Here is a 20,998-nt window from a genome sequence, read left to right as displayed (position 1 = left end):
GCTTGCAGTATTATAGAACAATCATCATTTTTAGTGTGTGGTCTAAGCTAACAATTAAAGGTTGTATATATGGTAGTTCTGGGTCACAGTACACTTACATTGAAGCTGCTGGCAACTGAGGCCGGAGCTAACATCAAAATAAAGCAAATAAATATGTGAGACTAAGTAGTTCTGGAGAATTAGCTCTAAAGAATTCCAATTTCCTCTTGATCTGCCTCTTCTCATTGGTCAGCTTCTGTGCTTAAGATAACTTGTGTCTGCCAAGAGCTCTCGTAATGTTTTACTTCCATTTAATGTCAAAGTGTCACTTCCATGTGCAGTCTTTCCATCATCAAGGTACTTTAATGATCCATCTCCTTCATCAGGCCACCTACTTCCATGACATTTGTGGAAGAATAGTTTTCTTTGGGACCTGTAGCCTCTACTTCACATGTGGCTGAATTTGGAGAGCACAGATACAGACTTTATAAGCCTTTTTTCCAAAGGAAATCACTCTAAAAAGACACTCTTCTGCCTTTTGTTTTACAAGAAGTGATCTCATTGTAATCAAAACGGATGTCCTAGAAAAGACATTGGGCTGTTTTTCCATTCAAATGAAAGATAAACAATTAACACTACCCAGGATCAGGAGTAAACAAAGCACGGCTAAGTGATAGACCAGTGACCTCACAGAAGGCTTAATGCCCAGTTGAGAGCAGTAACACTGTCTCTTTAGGAAAGGAGACAGGATTTTCATATCATGCCTGATACTGTTCAGTGTATTTCTGATCTGAAATTTAGTAGGTCCCAAAAGCAGTTTGTTTTCCATATTACTTCTGTGGGTAGATTCCTTCTATTTCTAATGTCTGTGTAAGACTGCACCCTCTATCTTTGGGGTTCGTATTAAAATGAGGAGAAATACTACTACGAAATAATGTGGAAAAGGACCACCCAAAAAGGAGTCACAGAAAGAAATTGCAAGAAATATTCTCCTGGGAAAAATGCTTTCAGATGACAGGGGTAAAAGGGATGACAGTGTAAGTAGTCATAAAATTATGAAAAAGATAAATTGTCCAAAATTATGGGAAAAGTCACTTTCCATGGTTCACAGAATGAACACAACACAACAGATTTTTCTGTTTGAGTAAGCTCAGTAATATGATACATGCACTGAGCAGCTAAAATCTCACAAGCAGAAATTGAATCTGCAGTAACAGATGCAGCAAACAGGACCTGTGCAATTGCATGATCCCCAAGGCTCCTGAGTTCATGGAAACTTTCCTGTCACCAAATGGTTTCACTTTTAGGACATGCTTGTCTGGTATCACAGAAATTCACCTAAACCTTTTAAATTTTTGTCTCATCTGACATCTCTTTGGCAGAATAATAGCATTATAGGCTCTGTTTCCCAACCTGTGTAAAAGTAATACTCAAGACACTGATATTTCTGATTATTTATTATGGCACTTCAAAGCATATATACTCCATTGATAGGTGTTTCAAACAAGTTTAAAAAAAAATGAGGCTTTAGGCAGTATTTCAGCAATTTTGGTTAAGAATTTTTAGAATGTTACTGGACATGGAATAAGAGTTTTGCTAGGAAAAGTCTTCTTAAAATAAGGCTTCCTTTCAAGAAAGTGTGTATGTGCTTGCTTAGATTTATCATGTTCATTGGCTTACTGGTATATCTTGAGATTAAGAAAACTGTGGGTATTATATATAGAAATTAAGAAAACTGTGGATTTGAAACACAAGAAACTCCAAACTAACCCTGAAAATCCATTCCTCTTACTTAAACACCAATTTAGCTTATCTCGAATTTATACCCACACAATTCTAGTTACTTTGTAACATGTATGTTAGAAAACACATTCAAAGTTTGGGCTGTGGAGTTGTTCCAATTTCAAATTTTACTATCTTAGAAAGTAGGAATGTTTGTGATATACTGGCTTGTTTTGTGCTGAAGGCAGATTGTAGTAGAGCCTAAAACCAAAATGGGGTTGTTTTTTGTTTTTTTTGAAACCTCACTTAAAATTCCACTAGTAACAATGTTTCCACTTCATATATTCAACAATTTTATTTAATAGCCTAAGTTCAGAATAGTTACATAATAGTTACATCACGGCCTTTAAAAAGAATTGCACTCAGCTACTCAGTCCATTGAAATACTAGAAAACAGGGAAAAGGAAAATATGGAGTGAAAAGGAGCTCTGTCCACTGAACTGAGTTGTTTGCAGCAAGTTCCTACTGAACCTGAAGATGTCCTCATGCCTTCTGGTAGACTCTAACACACTTGACACCATTCATGTCACACTCCTAGAAGATAAAGAGATGTATTTATTAATTTACCTCTCAGTGCAGACCAACGGGGAAAAAAGGCACGTTAGGAGTTACATTTCAGGCTACCAACCAGCAGCACCTGGGGATCAGAAAGTGGGACTGAACTCACCACCACCAATTTTCCATCCACGAGCTTCCTTGTTATTGTGGTCTTCTTGCCATCCCATTCCTGCTCTTGAAGCAATGAGCCATCATCTTTTAAGCTGACAAGGGTCTGAAAGAAGAACCTGACCATCAATATTTTCCCCATGACATTTGGGCAGCACTGAGGCTTTCCAACATCTTATTCCAAATGAAAGATTCCCACCCCAGCTCACTCAATAATAATTTTATCATTGACAACTACAAAGCCAGAAATTATGTTAAACATTTTATCAATCCTCTTCTTACAGTACCTAACTCACTGCTCTGACACATTTCTGCACCAGACAAACTTTTGACACCATCCACAATTTCAATTGACAGGAGCAGAAGATGTTCTCTGTTCATCTCTTTGTTACATGGGCTTTGAGCCTTTGTGTAGCATTTATCTGATCTTGCAGGAATAGATGAACTGAAAGTGTGTGGCTGGAGGGAGGGGGGTGATAAACAGAGAGCACTCACAGGAGGAAATGAGATATATCCTTTGCTTTTTCCCTCCTTTGGGATAAATATTCTTCCTTCTAGGTGCAAGGAGAAACTCTGCCTTCTAAAGCTGGAGTTTAGTGCCTGTAATTCACATGGCTACCTTGCTGTCTGTGATCCCACCCCGCACTGAACCAGGCTCTCTTGTTATGCAAATAAGGGACAGAGCAGAAAGGTTAACCCTAGGGCTGAATTGCCTCTGATTAAACATCAATGGCATTTTTTCCCACAGGCTTCAAATGAAATGGCATTTGGCTTTAACAGGGATTTAGAGGTCTGTTAGTTTTACTAAAAAAATGCTTCTGCCACAAAATGAAAACAGCAAAATACACAAGACTATTGATTTCAGCACTCTCCCTCTTTGGAATGTGCTTAATCCATGTTAAAAAAATATTTCAATGAGACTTAGAGAGACAACTGCTCATTGAATAAAGCACTGTTAGTACGGATGTTAAAATTGATTTTAAAATAGCATCTCCCTTTGTAAAACACCCAAAGAATTGCCTTTTTTCAACAGAAATTTAGTATACTGACCTGAGTTTTCCTACCATCTAATGTGTTTTCCTCAAATTTCTCACCAAGCTTGAAGCTAAACTGTGAAGTTTTGAAGGTGCTTTCTGTTTTCATGGTGATGGTGTCCCCATCCTGAATAATGTAAACGTCTGGTTTGGCCATGCTTCCCATTTTTCTCATGGCCATACCCACACCTGCAAGGGAGAGGCACAGAGTGTCACAAAGTCAGTTAAACCCTGAGGCTTAGGGCCACACAAGAATTCAAATACCTAATTCCCATTTAATTAGGCACTTAAGCACACTTGAGAATCAAAGCTCAAGAGCCACAAAGAAAGAGGATGTTTTAAATTTTCCACAGATGAGGAAGGAAAAAAGCTTATTTGCAGAGTTACTCTTTTGTTTCCTCAGAGAGCTAAAGTTAAATTTATTTTGCCCTCTCAAAGATTTCTAGGTATCCCAAAACTCAGCACTGATTTTTTTTTCAAACAGAAATAAATAGCAAAAAGGAAAACAAATACGAATGCTTAAACTAAAATAAAATTATTCACTTCAAATTCTGAACACTTTAAAAGTCTACAAATTATTTTTATTGACAGATGAATCCACTTTATTCAAACTTAATAAATACCCTTCCATTAATTTGTACACCATTGCAAACACGGCATTTTTAATTAAATTTCATATTTTACATCCTGTTTACAAAGTATGGAGTTGTGAATTAGAAAATCATTATCATAGAAAATAGTGCTTACACACACATGCAAAAGACAGAGAAATGGAGAAATGAGCAATTTGGAAATGGCTGAAAATTCATGATTTGGAGACAGCAGCCCTCAAAACTCTTCAGATTCACCCTGCTTCAGCCCCTGCATGCACTGTTTGCAAGGTTTGCTTGAATCTTTTTGATCTGAAGGATGAAAATGCAAATAAGAGGGCAGCAAGCAACAAACATGACTCCATCAAACTGGTAAGTGCATATCAGAACCGTGAATTGATATGCAACCAAATGAGGCAGAAAGTATCACCAGGTCAATGAGTGCCTGGGTTCTGCAACTGGTGTAGTTAAAAAATGTAAAAAAATGCTGTCAAGTATCAGCACAGCACTCCCCAGGCATGTGGAGGTAAGGGCTGTGTCCTGCAGAGGGAAATAAAGTACTCTCCAGACACTGCTTCTCCAGACTCAAATGAGATTCCAGGATTGAGCCTTAAGCTTGAGTTCACAGAGAAAAAACAGTTATCCTCAGTCCAGCTTTTCTGATCAGAACTGGAAATTATTCCCACAGTAACCTCCACACACATTCTGTTGCTGTAGTCCAGGCCAGAGTAATCAGGGAATTATTTCATCAGCTACAGCTTGGGATCCAACTAAACAGAGATGAGCTGCATGTCTTCCATATGGCAAGAAGTGAAATTCCAGCTTCTTTGTCCTCAAACGTTCTTCTGCACAGAATGAGCAGAATCTGCATGGTCTCATTTGTGGTGCATCAATAGGATCAAAGGCAGAGAGTTTCACAGGTAGCCAGCAAGGGTGAAATCCAGTAAATGACTGGCTCCTAAAATGTGACTTGGTATAAATTTAATTGCCTAAATTGTGAATGTAAAATGGAAAAGTGCCTGGGTTTATGATTTCAATCTAAAACCAAACAACAGTCTGGTGCTGCCTACGCATGGGAGGTGCTCTGCAGTTGCAGCACCTAATTTCTACTTTGAAGTTGCAACTTGGCACACGCCTAGGTCTGGCCATTGGACATCAAGGCACCAAGGCATCCTAATCCATGGCTCAACCAAGCCGAGCTTAAAATTCTTGAATTTCCTCCAAAGTCTCCTAAAGAGTTCAGTCCAAAAGGCTTTGTCATATCATACCTATCACATACTGACAGGCCTCCCAAAATGTAATTACAGCCACCACTGTCTGCAGAGTGTAAATGCAGTGATGCTTTTTGTATTTTATGTGAAGAACACAAGACCTAAATTCCTTCTTCTCCCTCTCATGATAAGCCTAAATCTTCTGCCTCTTGAGAAAATATCATGGCTTTCATCTGTGAATAAATTGCAGAAAATAATAGCTCCTGGGCCATATAGACACTTCCAGGTGTCTAGCACCTGTCAGCCAGGATGCTCACAGGAAAGTGGTAAATCAGAGCTTGCAGATGAGGCTCCTGGTCTGTTAGGTGTGTTCTTCATCCGGTAACTTCATGTGACAAAATGTAGGGCAGCCTGGACGCAGGGATAACAAGCCAGGACCATCCCCCAGAGATAAAGGTGTGACTAGCCACAGAAGAAAGCAGGCAAACAGCCTCCGGCAGGGCAGCCGGTTACCCACAGCAGCTGATCCAGTTTGGCTTTCCCGGGAGGAGACAGCCAAGGTGACTCCGCGGGGAGGCAGCCCCGGCTCGGCAGGTCTGTGTGCTGGGGCTGGGTGACCCAGCCCGGCCGAGCGGAGCCGCCGCCCTCGGGGCCGGGGCAGCGCCGAGCTCCCCCCGGGCACCCCCCCGGGCAGCCCCGGCTCCCCGCCCCGGCATTAGCGCTGAGGGAGGGGCGGACCGGCCTAATCGCAGCCGGGCTGCCGGCACCAGCTGCTAATCCCGGCCCTGCGGAGGGAGGCGGCAGCGCTGTGCGGCGGGAAGGTGCCTGCTGGTGCCGGCACCTGCCTCACAGGCACCGGCATTACGATGCAAAAAGGGTCGCTGACATCTTTGGGACGCGGAGCCAGAGGCGGCAGCTCTCCCGCCAGGAAAGCTCTGCTGCCGGCCAGCGCTCCGTTCCCGGAGCCGAGAGGGCGCGGAGCCCCCGGCGCTGCATCCCGGAGATTCCCGGCATCACCCCCGCAGCCGCCGCCCACCCGCGGCTCTCGGCCGGGCTGCGTCCCACCCTCGGGCCCGGCTCCGGGACCACGCTCTCCGCGGACCTTGGACAGAGCCTCGCCGGCCGGCAGCGGCAGCACATCCCCGGGGCGGCATCCCGGCATCCATCCCTCCCTCCCTCCCTCTCGGGGGCGGGGAGCCGCCGGTTTCTTACCCAGCTCCTTCATGTACTCCTCGAAGCCCTCGCTGGAGACGAGGCACCATTTACCCAAAAACGCGTCGATGGCCATGGCGGCGGCACTGGAGCTGATGGCGTCCCTGTAGAAACGTGAAGGCGGGAGGACGGGCTGCAGCGCGGCCGCGGCCGCCTTTATAGCCGGGCGGGCAACATGTGCTGCCGGCAGAGCCAATGGGGCTCCCGCCGCGCCCCGGCCCCTTCCCCGCCGAGCCCCCGCCCGGCGAGTCCCGCCCGCGGCAGCGGCGGCGGCAAGAGCGGGCACGCCGGGCACTGCCCGCCCTCCGCCCGCACACACGCTCACGCACACAGACACAGACACAGACAGACACACAGACAGACACACACACTCACACACAGACACTCACACACAGGCACACACACAGGCAGGCACACTCAAACGCAGTCACACGCAGACACACTCACACACTCACATGCACAAATAGGCACGCACACACAGAAAACGCACACTCACACACTCACACGCACTCACATGCACAAATAGATACGCACACTCACACTCACACTCTTACACACACAGACTCGCAATCCCTCTTTGCGCCCCAGCACGGGAACGCCCAGGAACGGGGGGACCCTGCCAGAGCTGTCCCGCCGAGGGGTGTTGTGGCCTCAACGCTGCTTCGAACACAAACTCCATCCGGCGTGGTGAAAGAGTCCAGCATGCTGAGTGCCGGTACCCTGCACTCCTAGCTGGACTCTGAATGCTAAATTATACTTTTTATTACTCGTCATGGTTTTTTTGAAGGCTTATTAAAAAAATCATCATATGGCACAGAGACAGAGCAATAAGGCATCAGCATCTCAAAGCAGTTTATTGGGTTTGATTGCCAGCTTTCCCAACAACTCCCACTGGTACATCACATATTATTGAACTACAGCTATCCATAGTTACTGTGACCCAGGAACAGACCTTCTACATACACACAGTGGTCAGTTTAGCCAACAAAATCAATCAAAACACAGAATTAATGTGGGTGCTTGCAGTACACAGGAAAAATCAGAGCCTGAATGCAACCTCATGCCTTAGCATAGGAAAAATGGAGATATGTTATCTTGTTTTTAGTCCATCTTGAACTGCAATTCCTACTTCTTAAAGGAAAATGCTGCAGCTGCCTCAACTGTACACTGGCACAGAAGTGGCATCATAAAATATACTCTCTCAAGAGGCCCTGTGAGGTTTTGACTAATTTTTTGTCAAATTTTGTCAGATTTACTGTCATATTCTGTGAGGAAGCTGCTATTATTAAGTCACAAAAAAAAAAAAAATATTCCTGATTCCAATGTACCCCCAAAATTTGTTTCCAACATCAGGGTTATGCCAATCTCTGCCTCTGTTGGCCTTGTATCACACTGGATGAAAACCACAGCTACTTTCTCCTGTCTGGAAAAAGAGAATTGTGGAGATACATCTAGTATCTCAAGGTTTTTTTATGGAATAACAGTTACTACACTTCTCTGCTAGTACTTTCATGAAGGAGTTTGAGATGAAGGTATCAAAACCATCAAAGCCAGAGAAGACAGCAAAGCAGGTTCTGTGCTGGCTCCAACATTTCACAATATGAGAAAGTGCCATAAAGCCAAACGTTTTGGAGCAAGGAGGACTTTATGCTTTGCAGTGATACAACTTCACACAGCAGCTAGAAGTTTCAAGACTTTGTAAAAAGTCAGATTTTTCATACACAAAATAAACAGATAATGTTTGAACTGATTTTTTTTTTATTTGCTCTAACTATCCTTCCCTACAAAGCTGTCTTTAATTACTTTCTGCTTCTCTGACTATATGCTTGCTTTTAATATGCAAACAACATTATAACCTCTGCTCATAAGACAGCAAGTCATATTGCTTCTTTTTTGTGTCATTAAGTAGGTATATTGAAACACAAGACTTTCAACATTCTTTCACTTTTTTTTTTAATTTAATTTTGTGTGTGTCTTGTGTAAGAGATTTCAGAGTAAATGTTAAATTAGGGTGATGTTTACTGACTAATTCATGATAGTTGAATCAACATGCCATCCATGCTGCAGTTCTCTGGTTGCTTACAGAAAGGATAAATGAAAAGCCATTAGATTAGGGATCAAACAGAATCATCCTTCAGGAATTAGGAGGTCTTCAGTCTTGTAAAGCGGGGACAATTTCTAGAAATAGAAGTGTTGGCTTTACTCCACGTACACCAGCAAATAATTTTGGATCCACATTTCTGCAGTGCTGCCTGCAGATGGCTTACGATATGCAAATGGTAGTCAGGTATAAGTGCTGATAATGCAGCAGAAGATGTAAAATCCACTATTTCCATCTAGTGGTGAGACAGTATTCCTGGATCTGAAGTACCTGAAGATCCAGTTACCCACCTGTGCTCAACATTGCTACAGTTTTGAATCCTCCCACAAGTCATTTGGTCTGATTTATTCTCCTCACAAATTTTTCAGGTCTAGGCATGTAAATTCATACAAGACACAAGAAGAAAAGAGACTCTTATCTCTCTTTTCTGAAATGCAGATTGTTAGTATACAGTGAAAAAAAATTCACTCATTCACTCAATTCTTACAAAGTCCCAATGTTTTGCAAATTAATCAATCCAGTGACACGGATTACTGGCTGTGATATCATCAACACCACATCTCAAAACTTCTTTGAAACAAAATAGTGCTGAAACTGTCTGTGTAGCAAAAAAAGTATCTATAGGGGCCAGAGATGTATCATTCTGGGTAAGGCACAGGTAGCCTGAGCTACAAAATATAAATTGTTTTTTATCTCAACAGTATATATTTGCCAAATATAGCTCCTTCTTTGGGAGGCAAACTAAAATGTTCAGATATCCAGACGTCGTGCTTGAGCCACAGGGATTCAATCCTATAATTCTCAATTCCAGCCTGGTTTGAGGCTGACATCATAATCAGACCTTTTGTGTTTGTGTAGTCTCGTCTTTAGATATATGACAAGAGAAGCAGCAAGTACATGCTACCTATGGACAGCATGGAATCCCTGTGCCACATATTATTGTTTCAGTGCAGACAGAATAAATTCTCTGAAGTTTTGCTCATTTCCACAGTGAACTATATATTGTCCAAGAAAAGGAGAATCAAATTTACAATGAGAAGTGTAAATTTTTCTGAGGAAATGAGCTGCACGGCAAGCACGTAGCCACATTTGGGAGCAACCACCACCTTGGCGGCTTGAGCCTAACCAGGGTGAATGCTTCCCTCAGGTAGTCAAACCCTTGCACCTTGTAGGACGGGAGGGTATTACAGCTCTTCATTACCAAGCACAAGGCGATGTGCACAGAGACCTTCATTCTACTCCTTGGGGCAGGGGCAGTGATGCTTCATCTGACGTGGGAGCTGTGGCCAGCAGTGTTTGAGGTTTCTCTTCACGTAGCCATAGATTCACCTCCTGCATGCAAGCTAAGCCATATTTTGTCTTTTGGAGTCACAATACCTGCTGCTTGGGCAGGGCAGAGCACCACCTCCTCCTCTGCAGCATATCACTAATCTGGTTCCATAGGAGGCGTAACTTTTTCCCTAGACCTTTACTCATTAATCTGCCCATATGTTTAACTTGGAGGGAACCCAATCTGATAGAGCTATGCTCTACTGTGTAAGGGATCTTGCTTTCCTTCTAGAATACAGACATATTGTGTATATAGACCACCTTTTCTAAGTGTCTTCTTTTAGATAAGATAACCTCTTGAGAAAGCCTTAGAAAATTGTCAGGAAAACTGGACATCACTGCCAAAATTTTACTCTTCGGCCTATCCCTAGCTGTGGAAAAAAGTTAATGCAGTCTATGAATAATAGCTACTCACCCCCAAGGCATGGATGGGGAAAATTGCATAGGTAGCAGAGTTTTGTTTCTGTTTCCTTGTTGTACAAGTGTGGTTTTCCCTTCCCAGCCATGTCATCGCTGGGCAGGCATGATGAAACACGTGCTACAGTTGCCTAGCTGGCCTAAGGAAGCTTTGCCACTAAAGAGGTGTTTGCTTGGGCAATACAAGGCCAGGGATTATGAAGCAACAACGCACAAACCTGCAAGTTTTCCTTTGTATGTCAACATGCACAAGATCTCCCGGCATATCAGCATTTTATTACCTCTGAGCTGGAAGAGCTGGGCATAGCTTTGTTTTATCAATGGGCTTTGTGCAATATATCCGGTTTTGAGTCAAAACAAAGCCAAATTGCTCTCCAGCATGGAGCATGGGTCCAAAGAATCCTTGCTGTGAATCTGGAGACTGCTGCATCTGCCCTGGGTAGGCAGCCTGTCCTGGGGTGGGCAGGCTCACGTGTGCCGGCGCGGCGGTGCTGCTGGTGCCACAGAGCATTACTGCATTACTATAATGCAGCACTGCATCACCATAATGCAATTAGCACCCTGGCAGCCTGAGCCCAGCTCCTGCACGTTGTCAGCAGCACGTTCAAAGCAAGGTCAAAGAGAAATGCTTCTAGGGCAAAGTTTACTGTGGCAATGGTGTCACAGCTCACCGAGTGTAGCCTGCCTCAGTGATGAGAGAGAAAGCTCCAGGAGCCTGCAGTGACTTGGAAGAGGAGTCCAGGACTCATTTTCCTCATTCCCAACAAAAAATGATTGGATGTCAGATCCAGCCCAGGTCACAGTGACTGCAGATATGTGAGCTGGTACCTAACTTCAGAAGCTTTGAAAAGTCCTTTCTATTTAGCAGCAGTATCTACCCTGAACAGCAAACAGCCACATGTAAGAATAAAAATATTTTTATTTATCTTCAGAATTTTATAATCAGCATAGTCATTACAATGCTAAAAAAGATATTAGGGTGACTACAAATCTTCCATAGCTGTAGTTTTAGCACTGAAAAAGCCTTTGATCCATGTAAAACAAAAGCTCAGTAACAGGGAATACCTGCTCACAGAAGAGACTTTCAGAAAACAAATATTCTGGTATGGCTTTTAGAAACAACAGATGTACAAAAAAAATCAACCCAAATGATGTCTCTGTAAATAAAGACAAATAAAACTTCAACTTTGTCCTTTCTGTGTAGTCTGGAACAATAAGGACATAAGGGAAAGGACAAAGAATGTCAAAATTATTTGGAATAGGTAATGATAAAACAAATATTTCTACCAATGATAAATAATTAGATTATGAAATTTGGAATCAATAAAGTACATATGTTCTCACTGGATTTTAAAAGGGTATATAAAGCTTTAGCTTTTTTCCTTGATTGCATATCATAAGTAGAATTCCATTACTGAGGATGTGAAGGGAACCTCAGGAAAAAAAAACAATGTTTCATTTATAGCTATAACCATACTTCTCATTCTCAGGATATCACAAAGGAGAGCATCATAGTCCAGAAATATGAAGGGCAGAGCCTGACACTCACACTCTGCAGAGGAAGGGTCTTCTCATTGTGCTGTGGATACCAACAGCTTTCCCAGGAAAGTTGGAGAGGGGCTGCAATTGCTCCTCTTCCTTTTGGCCAAAATCATGTAATAGGGTGCTAGGAATATGTGTAGGCTGACTACCTGGCCAGGGCTCCCAAAGGACTTCATCCTGGGGTGAAAAGGTGTAAAGCACCTGAGGCACAGTTGATGGGGGTTCCTTTTCACCAAGCAGCACAAGCCTTCTCACACCTGCACACAGTGGGAAGAGAGAGGCTCTCTGGGCTGCTGCTCAATGTTTTAGCTTCCAGTTCTGACTCGCCTTTCAAGACCTCCTTTTTCATGGGCTGTAGAAGAACATTGGGGAAAACCCTTTGAAAGCTAAAGTTAGTTTTTACTATTATCCCATTCCCATTGCCAACATGCTAAGTTTGCAAAAAGGATTGACTAAATGACTTGTGTTCAAAAGTCTTCTAAGAAAATTCTTGCCTCTGGCATCTCAAGCTACCATGCAGGACAAGCAGGTATTTTCCAGCTTGCTCTTCTAGACTTGAAAAGTCTCACGCTATTTGGGTTTACATCCCTGATTCCATCTCAAGATTTGATATTACATATCTAACAACCAGACCAGAGAAAATCTGTAAGGGAGTAGGAAATTACACTGCAGTTCTCTAATTTGTTCCTATGCTTCTGCCAAAAGTTTTTGGTACTGACTGCTACCTTTTCTTTCATGTGCAATTTAACTTGATACTGATCTAGCTCTTTGAAGGAAAGAAGTAATCACCTGATCCTTAAATTTCTCATTCCCAGTAAATACTCTGAAATTCACTTGAGCAGTGGATTTTGAAGTCAAGTTCTATAAATCTTCATCTATAAACATACTTTAAAAACTCCATGAAAATATTTATTTTTTCTTTTATTCATGCAAGTGACTTGAACCACTCAGATTCCCCAATAGTGAAAAGATAATTCCATGCATTCATGCAAGAACTGTGTAAGAGAGGACAAACTTGCTGGCTTTGCATGCCAACCATGTTATTTTTACAGTAAGGCTGGTCTTTGACTCCATGTTGAAAAAGGGTGGAGGGTTCAAAAGAAACAGAGGAGTAGTGCCTGAGTAAGGAAGGAACCTGCTGCTTTGCCTCCTACCTGTCCTCTGAACTTCCTGCAGGGATTGTCAGTCTGAATTGTGAGAATCTGTCCACTAAAGTTGTCTTTCCCAGGTTTGCTCCTATTGACCACGCATTCCCTCCACAAACATGCTTGTCCATTTTTCCAGCTATTTTGCCTTAAAAGAAATATTAATTCATATGGAAACAAGTCAAACTCACCTCTTCCAGTGAAGCACAATGCAAAGATCTCCTTTGATGTGCTATTAACCTCTGCTATTAACGCTGCCGGTAGGTAGGAGACTGCTTAAAGTCAAACAAAATATCTAGGCTTGCCTTAACTCTGCTTTCAAGTACCACTTTGGAACTTCAGGAGTCATGATCAAAACAGGTCAGCAGCTCCTTTGCCTTCACACCCCTAACATCGGTCCCTGGGTGTATCCTTAGTTTTGTAAAATCCTGAGAAGACCGGCACAATGTAAAGACCATTTTTTGTTAAGTTAATCAGAAGCCAAAAACCACCTCTAGCTGTTCATGCTGCTCCATCCCAACAGTTACCAGCTTACAGAACAAGGCTGAGCAGGAAGCAGAGAACATGGAGTGGTCTACCAGCAGCAGAGTACCTTGGCTGCTTGAAGCCACTGCATGCTCTTAGCAATCAACAAAGAGGGCTCAGAAGAGTGACTCAGGCCTTCCAAGGGGAAAAGGGGAGCCTGGATGAGATCAAACAATGCCAGTAAGGAAAAAAACTATTAGGCCAGGAGATGGAGAAGGCAGAGAAGTGCATGTAGAAGAGGCATCACTGATAGGCAATATGTTGGTCTCAGGGGGACTCCAAGCCACTCAGTGGAAAGGCAGGGCCTGCATCCAGGGAAACTTGTTGTACATGGAGTTTGAGGTGGGCAGTGAGCCAGCAATTCTTAAAACTGTAAGGAGTGTATACGTGTGTAAGAGATACATTTGAGAACAAGCAACTTGAGAACTGTTGAACACAGTCCCAGGATATTCAAATTTTGAGGGGTTTTTCTGGCTTCTTTATATCACATAAACTCCTTGGTCATTTAAAATTCAAACAAGCAGAGGCGAAGAACTTGCAATGTTCTCTAACACTGCTGCTCCTAGTTGAAATCTTTAATAAAAATACCATTATCTTTTTCTAAAAACAGTGCTGCAGATACTTAAAAAGGGAATACCTCAGCCAGGTTGTGTTATCTGAATGGCATATTCATCCATTTCAAGACTATTTTCCCTATGCACTGAAAAGAACATCTGAAAAAACAGGTATTTGTACAATGAAAAGATCTAAGATTATTCCAATAATTGCTAAATCTCCAGGCATTAGAGATTTAGCCATTTTAATGTCATCATCCGCTATCAGACATCCTATGTGGCCATGCTATTTGCATGTAGGCAATCCTAGTTTTTTAGGGTCTGTTCCAGTTCCTTTTATAGTCGGGCAAGCACCCACATTTTTGGTGGGATACAATAATCAAGATTAGCGGGCTAAAAAATAACAACATGCAAAATCAGTGCTCACCCAGACACGCTTTGTTGTGCATGAGTGACCTTAATACCCTGTACATCCCCAGTGCTGGCCCGTGCATGTCAGGAGCTGTCAGAGCTTTGTTTCAGGCAATCAGCAGCAGGAGCTGGGAGTGCAGGAGCAGCTTGCAGCAAAGCTATCTAAATGCTCAGGGAAGAAAGTCATTACAGATTATCTTGAACGTACTTGAAAAATAAATTCCTACCTTTATCTCCACGATACAGGGAGAGAAATTTTCTACATATTAGCATAATAATCATCAGAGGAGTGCCTTCTTGCTCATCTTGCTTGTTTATATCACTCCAGTATCTTGTAGTCTCGAGGATGCACATTTTTAGCTTGATTTTTCTGTCCTGTAGGTTTTGCTTTACACGTTGCACATTAAAAACCCAGTCATTACTTCTTTTTCATGCACAGAAGGTATCAGAGCTTTATCACTGCAAACTGCAGCTCCCAGCACCCACAGCAAAAGCAGCACCAGCCTACACCTCATCCCCTGAATTGTTGGTGATCCCTCAAAAGCAGCACCAGCCTACACCTCATCCCCTGATTTGTCAGTGATCTCTCAATGGCAACATGGCAGGCCTTTGGCCTAACCTAAGCAGGAAGGTTGGGGATGTGCAGGTTAAAATGAAGGCATTTAGAAAAAGTGTGTGTTTTTACAGAGCAATCCATGCTAGTAAAATAAAAAAATAAACTCCCTTTCTTTGACAACAGAACGGATTCATTTTGATGATAAAAAAATAGCAAGGGTTTTCATTTTTCCCTTTTCTATTCATAAATATAAGCCCCAATCTTGGGTCAAAATATAGAAACTTAATTATAGATATTATAGAAACTTAATTATTATTAATAATTAATGATTAATTACTTAACTCCTCTTTAACTCTTTAAGCACTTATAGATGGCTATTTAAGATGGATATAAGCACTTCAAATTAAAACATAAGTTTTGTACACCGATGGACAGACTGTCAAAGAAAGAAAAAACCTTCAAGAATCATTGATATGTTACAGTAAGAGGGCTTTTGTGCATATGAATATATGATTAACCAGAGGAACAATAATTGTGCATAGGTCTTCCACTTGAACAATTCTCACTTTTCCTGCAAAGCTTTTTCAGATGTTATTCTAAACTGTGGGAAAAGCAAAAGAAAATAAAACAACAAAACAACCTGTCCTTTGAACATTCTAATTTCAGTTTGGTCCTCTTCTACAGTACTCCTCTAGCTTGACAGGATTTAAAATCCTCTCTGTTTCAGCAGCTCTCATAACCCCTCTGCTGTAACAGAGCTCAGTAGAACATTTAGCAGCTCAGCACTCCAAAACCACTCTGAAGAGCTGATGGCCTAATAAAAAAAAAAAAGGGTTCCAGTGCAGAGAAGGTATTTATCCCAGACAAATTTATTCACATCTCGTTCCCACATCCAAATTTCATTGAATCATCTTATCTCACACTCTTCTGTTTGTTGCAGACACATGGGAAACACCCAATGTCTTTAGCACAGCTCTCCTTCTCCAACACAAGACATCACCTTGACTTCAACATTCTAATGAAACTTGCAAAGAATTACCTTGACAGTGCTATTTAGAACCACCTTGCCTTCAGAACGGACAGTGTCCATTTAATAATCTTGGCAAAAGTAAAGTAAAACTAGTTTCAGATTTGTGTCCTAAATCTGCTGCCAACTTTGGAAATACATGCACTAGTTTTAGAGAAATCAGGCATCTGATTATAAAAAGGTAGAAGTAAAGCCTTTCAAGAGCACCACACTTGTAATTCTGAAAACTGGAACTACATTTTTCTTATGAACAAAACTGATGCACATGAAACACACGTGGAGCTGACACCTTCACCTGCACAGCCTGAGGAGAGATCGACCCTTCCAAACCCACAGATGAGGGTTTGCAACACAGATGAGACACCTAAGCAGTTACTTTAATAAATAATAGGGTTGGACATGGGACTATAAACACCAAATAAAGCTCTGCCTTTGATCTTTCCAAAATAGTTAATGAAATATCCCAAGAGTGACAAAACCACTACAAAACTGAACTTCAAAGATAGCCCTTTTCTCCAATTACCAAAAAAACTAACTTGAGCTAAACTTAGTTACTTTTATGCAGGATGAGTAACTCTACTGTGTGTTGACAGACCCATAGCCTTGTTACTTTAATAGCTGAGCTAAATTTACATTTAGCAAATTTCCCACTTCCTTCAAAAACAGAGGAAGAAAATGGTAGGGACTTAGCAATAGATGTATTATAAACAAAGTAGTACAAAAACCACTCTACATTTTCAGCCTGCTGTCCCTCAGCTAAGTCAATAAGTTTTCTTCAAATGTAATAAATTTAATAGCCTTCAAACAATAATAATAACCACTCTAAAAATGTTCTGCCTTATAGAAATTTTGTAGGAAATAATGTCCAAAGAGATCTGGCTTCATTGCAATATTAATTTAATAGCTGATGTGCATGATTCACATTGAAATGCAAATACATGTGATTAGTCCAACATGCAGCTGCTTAGAAAGATGCATTCCTGCATCTTATGCCACTCTTGACCCACTACTGTAAGAAGATCTGTTGATCTGTATGTCCTCTTTCAAGGGAAGGCAGGGAACATTTAAAGTCTTTCGGCCATCTCTCAGATTTTGTTGCATAGGAAAAAGCCTTCTGTGCAGCCTGCTGTTTCTAACACATATCAATACAAACACAGCTGGTTTTCCATTCTTCAGGGATTCTTCTTCTTGCTTTTCTGTTCTTCCTTCAGGTCTTTTGCTTTACATCTGGATGCCAATGCTGTTAACATTTCCCCTGTGGTCAAGTGGGCTCCCTTCATTATCAGTCGATCTCCATCAGCTACAAATGAAGAAAACCTTGAGAAGTCACAAAGTGACAACTCCTCTGGTGTGCAGTTGTTTTACACATATAAATCCAACTACAGTTCACCTTGTCTGATTAGAAAGTGCCCCAGCTACCAAGGAACCTGACTATGCACCACTGCCAAACAGACATATCAAACTGCACACAATATGCATTTAATTTTCACTTCTGCATTGCATTATTGAAAAATCTGAAGCATTTGTCTAGGTATGGCCTATAGTAAGAAGACATTTGATAAGAATGGCTTATACTCTGCCCCCAAAGTCACCTCACAAAAGGCAAGTAAGGTATTGGAAGGGACAATTTCCACACATGGCTAAGCATTTTAGTAGCCTGTTATCAGTGGTCCATTTAATGTTCTTCTTCAGCCAAAATAACAAATTGGTTCACATAATCTTGTGGTTATAATGTAAAAAAAAAAAATAGGAAGCACTAGGATTTCTAGAATTCTGAAAGAATTTATTTTAAAACAAGCAGGGAGCAGTAGAAGGTGAATATTACCCAAGTTAATTATTTTGCAAGATTTGCAAATACAAAACCAACAGCCAAACCCATATAGTGAAACACCATGCCTGGCATCCACGTTCCAGCCTCATTTTTGCTAACTACAAGGGCTACAAACACTTCCCTGGAGAAAAATCAGCTTTTAGAATATGAAGAGTTTAGAGGTGTCTTGGCATTAATGAGATAAACTGGTTTGGGTTTACACTGTGAAAAAACATAGAGCTTTACTGCTTTAGTCTTAATACATCACAAGGATGAGAAAGACAGTGGCATGGGGGGAGAGAGAGACAAGCAAGGTTAACATTGCAATAGTTTCTTTCCTAAGCAAAACAAAGACCATTCAACACTTTTGATATTTCCACCAATTCACTAAAAATATGGAAGTTTAAACATAAGAGGGTAGCAGAAATCAATATTAATGAAAACTTTAATGGGCTACATGACATATTGGTCCATTACAGCACAGCAGGAAAGAAGATGCAGCCAGAGAAAAGGACAAAAGCAGATTAGAGCCATCTGTTCACAGCCTGGAATCTGGGACGCTTCCAGAACTGATGAAATCTCCACCACCAATTCCCTGCCTGCTCCCTGTACCCTCAAAGGAAACCCAGAAATTTGTTGTACATAGTTGACCTCATTCTGCAGGTCCATCTGCACATGCAAAGCCTCACCCACCTGAGCAGTTCCTTCAGATTACAGTTACTCAGTTGCATAAGCAACTAAAGGTATTCAACCTCCTGTTCTCAAGACTGAGATGCCTCCACCACAGATAGCATTAAAAAAATTATGGAAAGTAAACAGATTATTATATAAAAACAGAGCTAAATTTACCTTCCTGGAATTCTATCTGACTGCAAGGTTTTAAGTACATCACCAGACAAGTATACTTAGCTCCAGTGGTGTCAGTTGTTGGATCTAAGATCCATTAGATCTAACAACAGTAGAGACATATCAGGCTGTTAGTGACACCCTCTTTCTTTTTCCCTCCCAGCTGCTCAACATCTAGTTATGGACCAAAGGAAAAAAAAAAGCAATTAAAAAAAAAAATAACATTGTAACAACACAAACCCAAGGTCTTTTGTTTCTTTAAAAACAAGCTCCTTACCAAATGTAACATCTACAACTGGTTCAGATCCATCATGTCTCACATCAGCAGTCACTTCACAGTTTGTATTAGTAGCTTGGACTTTTTTATGGTAAATACTTTGGAGAAATTTTCTGAAAATATATTAAAAATATATTAAGTATGTTGTAGACAGAAATTAAACATACTTCTAAAATTAATTTGCACATCTCAATATTGATGGGCAACAACATATAAACAAAATAGGCTTTGTACTTAACTTCAGACAGGTGCTTCTTATAAGAGAATCACTCTTAAACTCCAAAAATCCAAATTCAGTATATATTCCTTATATACTAACATGTAAAAAAGCATACCAAAGAACTTTGTAAAACTTCAGTGTATATACTTTCTCTGTTTCTCTTAGCTAGATTAGTAACAACAATAAAAAAATAAACAGCAGAGGCATTTTCATTTTTCTTTATGCATCATTTGCTTGCCAATGCTTTCTTGTTTGGGTTTGAGGCAGCATTTATTTATATGGCATCTTTGGTCTCCTGTAGATTTCTGAAATGCGTGACAGCTACTTTAAGCTGCTATTCTGGCAGTTTAAAGATATTCTAAGTTAAGGCGCGTTACTAAATTCATTTTAAAAGTGGGTGCGCCTGTAAAGTCATTGCAAAACGGCATTTTGGAATTGTTTGGTGCAGAATCCAGAATTGTTTGGAATTGTTTGTTCTCCAGAACATGGATGGAGAAGCACAATTCCTTAAATGTCTCCAGCGATTAATTACGGGGACAGAGGAGCTGCTGTTGTCCCGCCTGCCCGTCGCCAGCACATGGAGTGGATTTGTGCCCTCGCTACAGATCAGCCACTGCGGGGCTGAGCACTGAGCGCTGTGCCGAAGCTCGGGGCACACTGCGGGGCTGAGTATTCTGCTGAAGCTCAGGGCACACAGCTGTGAAAGGGGTGCATGGCAGGGCACGGGCCCTCGGGACAGCAGCACGGGATGGCCCCGGGTGCCAGAGCCCAGCGCCAGCGCCCGGCGGGAGACGCGCGGCCCGGGAGGCCGCAGGAGGGGCGCACGGAGGGCGCCGGGGCGTCTACAGAGACGGAGCCCAGACAGAGCGGGCCAGGGCAGCCCCCGCAGTCCCCTCACCTGGTGCTCTCCACGTTGGGCTCGAAGGGGCAGAACCGGACCACGATACTCTTAACCGGCCGCAGCACCAGGCTCACCTTGGACGCCATCTTCTCCCCGCCCCCTACTACAGCTCCCAGCAGCCCCCGCGCAGGGGCGCTCGGCTGCGGCAGCCGCACTGGCCCGCCCCGAGGGCAGCTGGGAACTGTAGTCCTTGAGCGGCCGTGGGGGCCGGAGGCCCGCGGGTGCGCTCCCTTCACCGCTGCCGGCCCCACGAGCCTCGTTTGATGACCCAAGGCGCTCGGGGCCGGGCTCTTTCCTGCGTCGGAGGATCATAGACTGGTTTGGGTTGGAAGGGAGTTTAATTCTTTTTTAAATGTAGTTCCAGCCGCCCTCCCTGTGCAGGGCGCCTTTCACTAGACCGCGTTGCTCAAAGCTCCCTCCAACCTGCTCTTGAACACCTCCAAGGATGAAACATCCGCAATTTTCTCTGGGAAAACTGTTCCAGTGTGTGAAAATGCGTATTTCATTATTGGCCTTTCGCAAATGTTAAAATGAATATTATATGTGTTATGTTAGAAAGTGATGCTGTATTAATTTTCTTAAGTAGTGTGTTAAATATAGTTTTAGGTTAAAACATAATGGTAAAATAGAAACTATGCTGTGTAAGATACTTTTTTTAAAGAGAGGACTCGCACTGAGATAGCAGCCACAGGACACCTAAATCTTTCAGAGAAAATTTATTGCTCCCTTATCAGAAGAAACGAACTTCTCGCCTTGCTCAGCCCTGAACACGCTGTCAGGATTAAGAGGAAGAAGGTGACCCTGACCAGACAGAATCCTTTGTTTGAATGGGAGTTATGCATCATGTATGAGAGGTATGAATA

At 42.2% G+C, this 20,998-nt stretch overlaps 2 protein-coding genes across 2 annotated transcripts; both read right to left on the bottom strand.

Moving 5' to 3' along the window:
- Positions 1-1,418: 1,418 nt before the first annotated feature.
- On the bottom strand, positions 1,419-6,679 carry FABP5 (fatty acid binding protein 5). The gene is made up of 4 exons (XM_036404446.2): positions 6,475-6,679; positions 3,478-3,650; positions 2,429-2,533; positions 1,419-2,295 (listed from the first exon to the last, which is right to left on the bottom strand). The coding sequence occupies exons 1-4, from the start codon at positions 6,548-6,550 to the stop codon at positions 2,245-2,247; spliced, it is 405 nt and encodes a 134-aa protein (XP_036260339.1). The 5' UTR covers positions 6,551-6,679; the 3' UTR covers positions 1,419-2,244.
- Positions 6,680-16,961: 10,282 nt separating this feature from the next.
- MRPL53 (mitochondrial ribosomal protein L53) lies at positions 16,962-20,227 on the bottom strand. Its single transcript, XM_036378736.1, has 3 exons — positions 20,133-20,227; positions 19,015-19,127; positions 16,962-17,381 (listed from the first exon to the last, which is right to left on the bottom strand). The coding sequence occupies exons 1-3, from the start codon at positions 20,219-20,221 to the stop codon at positions 17,254-17,256; spliced, it is 330 nt and encodes a 109-aa protein (XP_036234629.1). The 5' UTR covers positions 20,222-20,227; the 3' UTR covers positions 16,962-17,253.
- Positions 20,228-20,998: the final 771 nt, after the last annotated feature.

Source organism: Molothrus ater, chromosome 1 (genome assembly GCF_012460135.2).
Source record: "Molothrus ater isolate BHLD 08-10-18 breed brown headed cowbird chromosome 1, BPBGC_Mater_1.1, whole genome shotgun sequence".
NCBI lineage: Eukaryota > Metazoa > Chordata > Aves > Passeriformes > Icteridae > Molothrus > Molothrus ater.
The sequence above is the reverse complement of the archived record's forward strand: the minus strand, read 5'-3'. Positions and strand labels throughout refer to the sequence as shown.

What these genes read in the sequence shown, in the direction of transcription:
- FABP5 (XM_036404446.2), bottom strand. Translation starts at nt 6,550, where the DNA reads ATGGCCATCGACGCGTTTTTGGGTAAATGGTGCCTCGTCTCCAGCGAG. An exon ending in TAGATGGTAGGAAAACTCAG is followed by an intron (nt 2,534 to 3,477) that starts GTCAGTATACTA and finishes TTCTTCTTTCAG; the next exon opens with ACCCTTGTCAGCTTAAAAGA. An exon ending in TGGATGGAAAATTGGTGGTG is followed by an intron (nt 2,296 to 2,428) that starts GTGAGTTCAGTC and finishes TTTATCTTCTAG; the next exon opens with GAGTGTGACATGAATGGTGT.
- MRPL53 (XM_036378736.1), bottom strand. Translation starts at nt 20,221, where the DNA reads ATGGCGTCCAAGGTGAGCCTGGTGCTGCGGCCGGTTAAGAGTATCGTG. An exon ending in CCCAACGTGGAGAGCACCAG is followed by an intron (nt 19,128 to 20,132) that starts GTGAGGGGACTG and finishes ATATATTTTCAG; the next exon opens with AAAATTTCTCCAAAGTATTT. An exon ending in AGTTGTAGATGTTACATTTG is followed by an intron (nt 17,382 to 19,014) that starts GTAAGGAGCTTG and finishes CTTCATTTGTAG; the next exon opens with CTGATGGAGATCGACTGATA.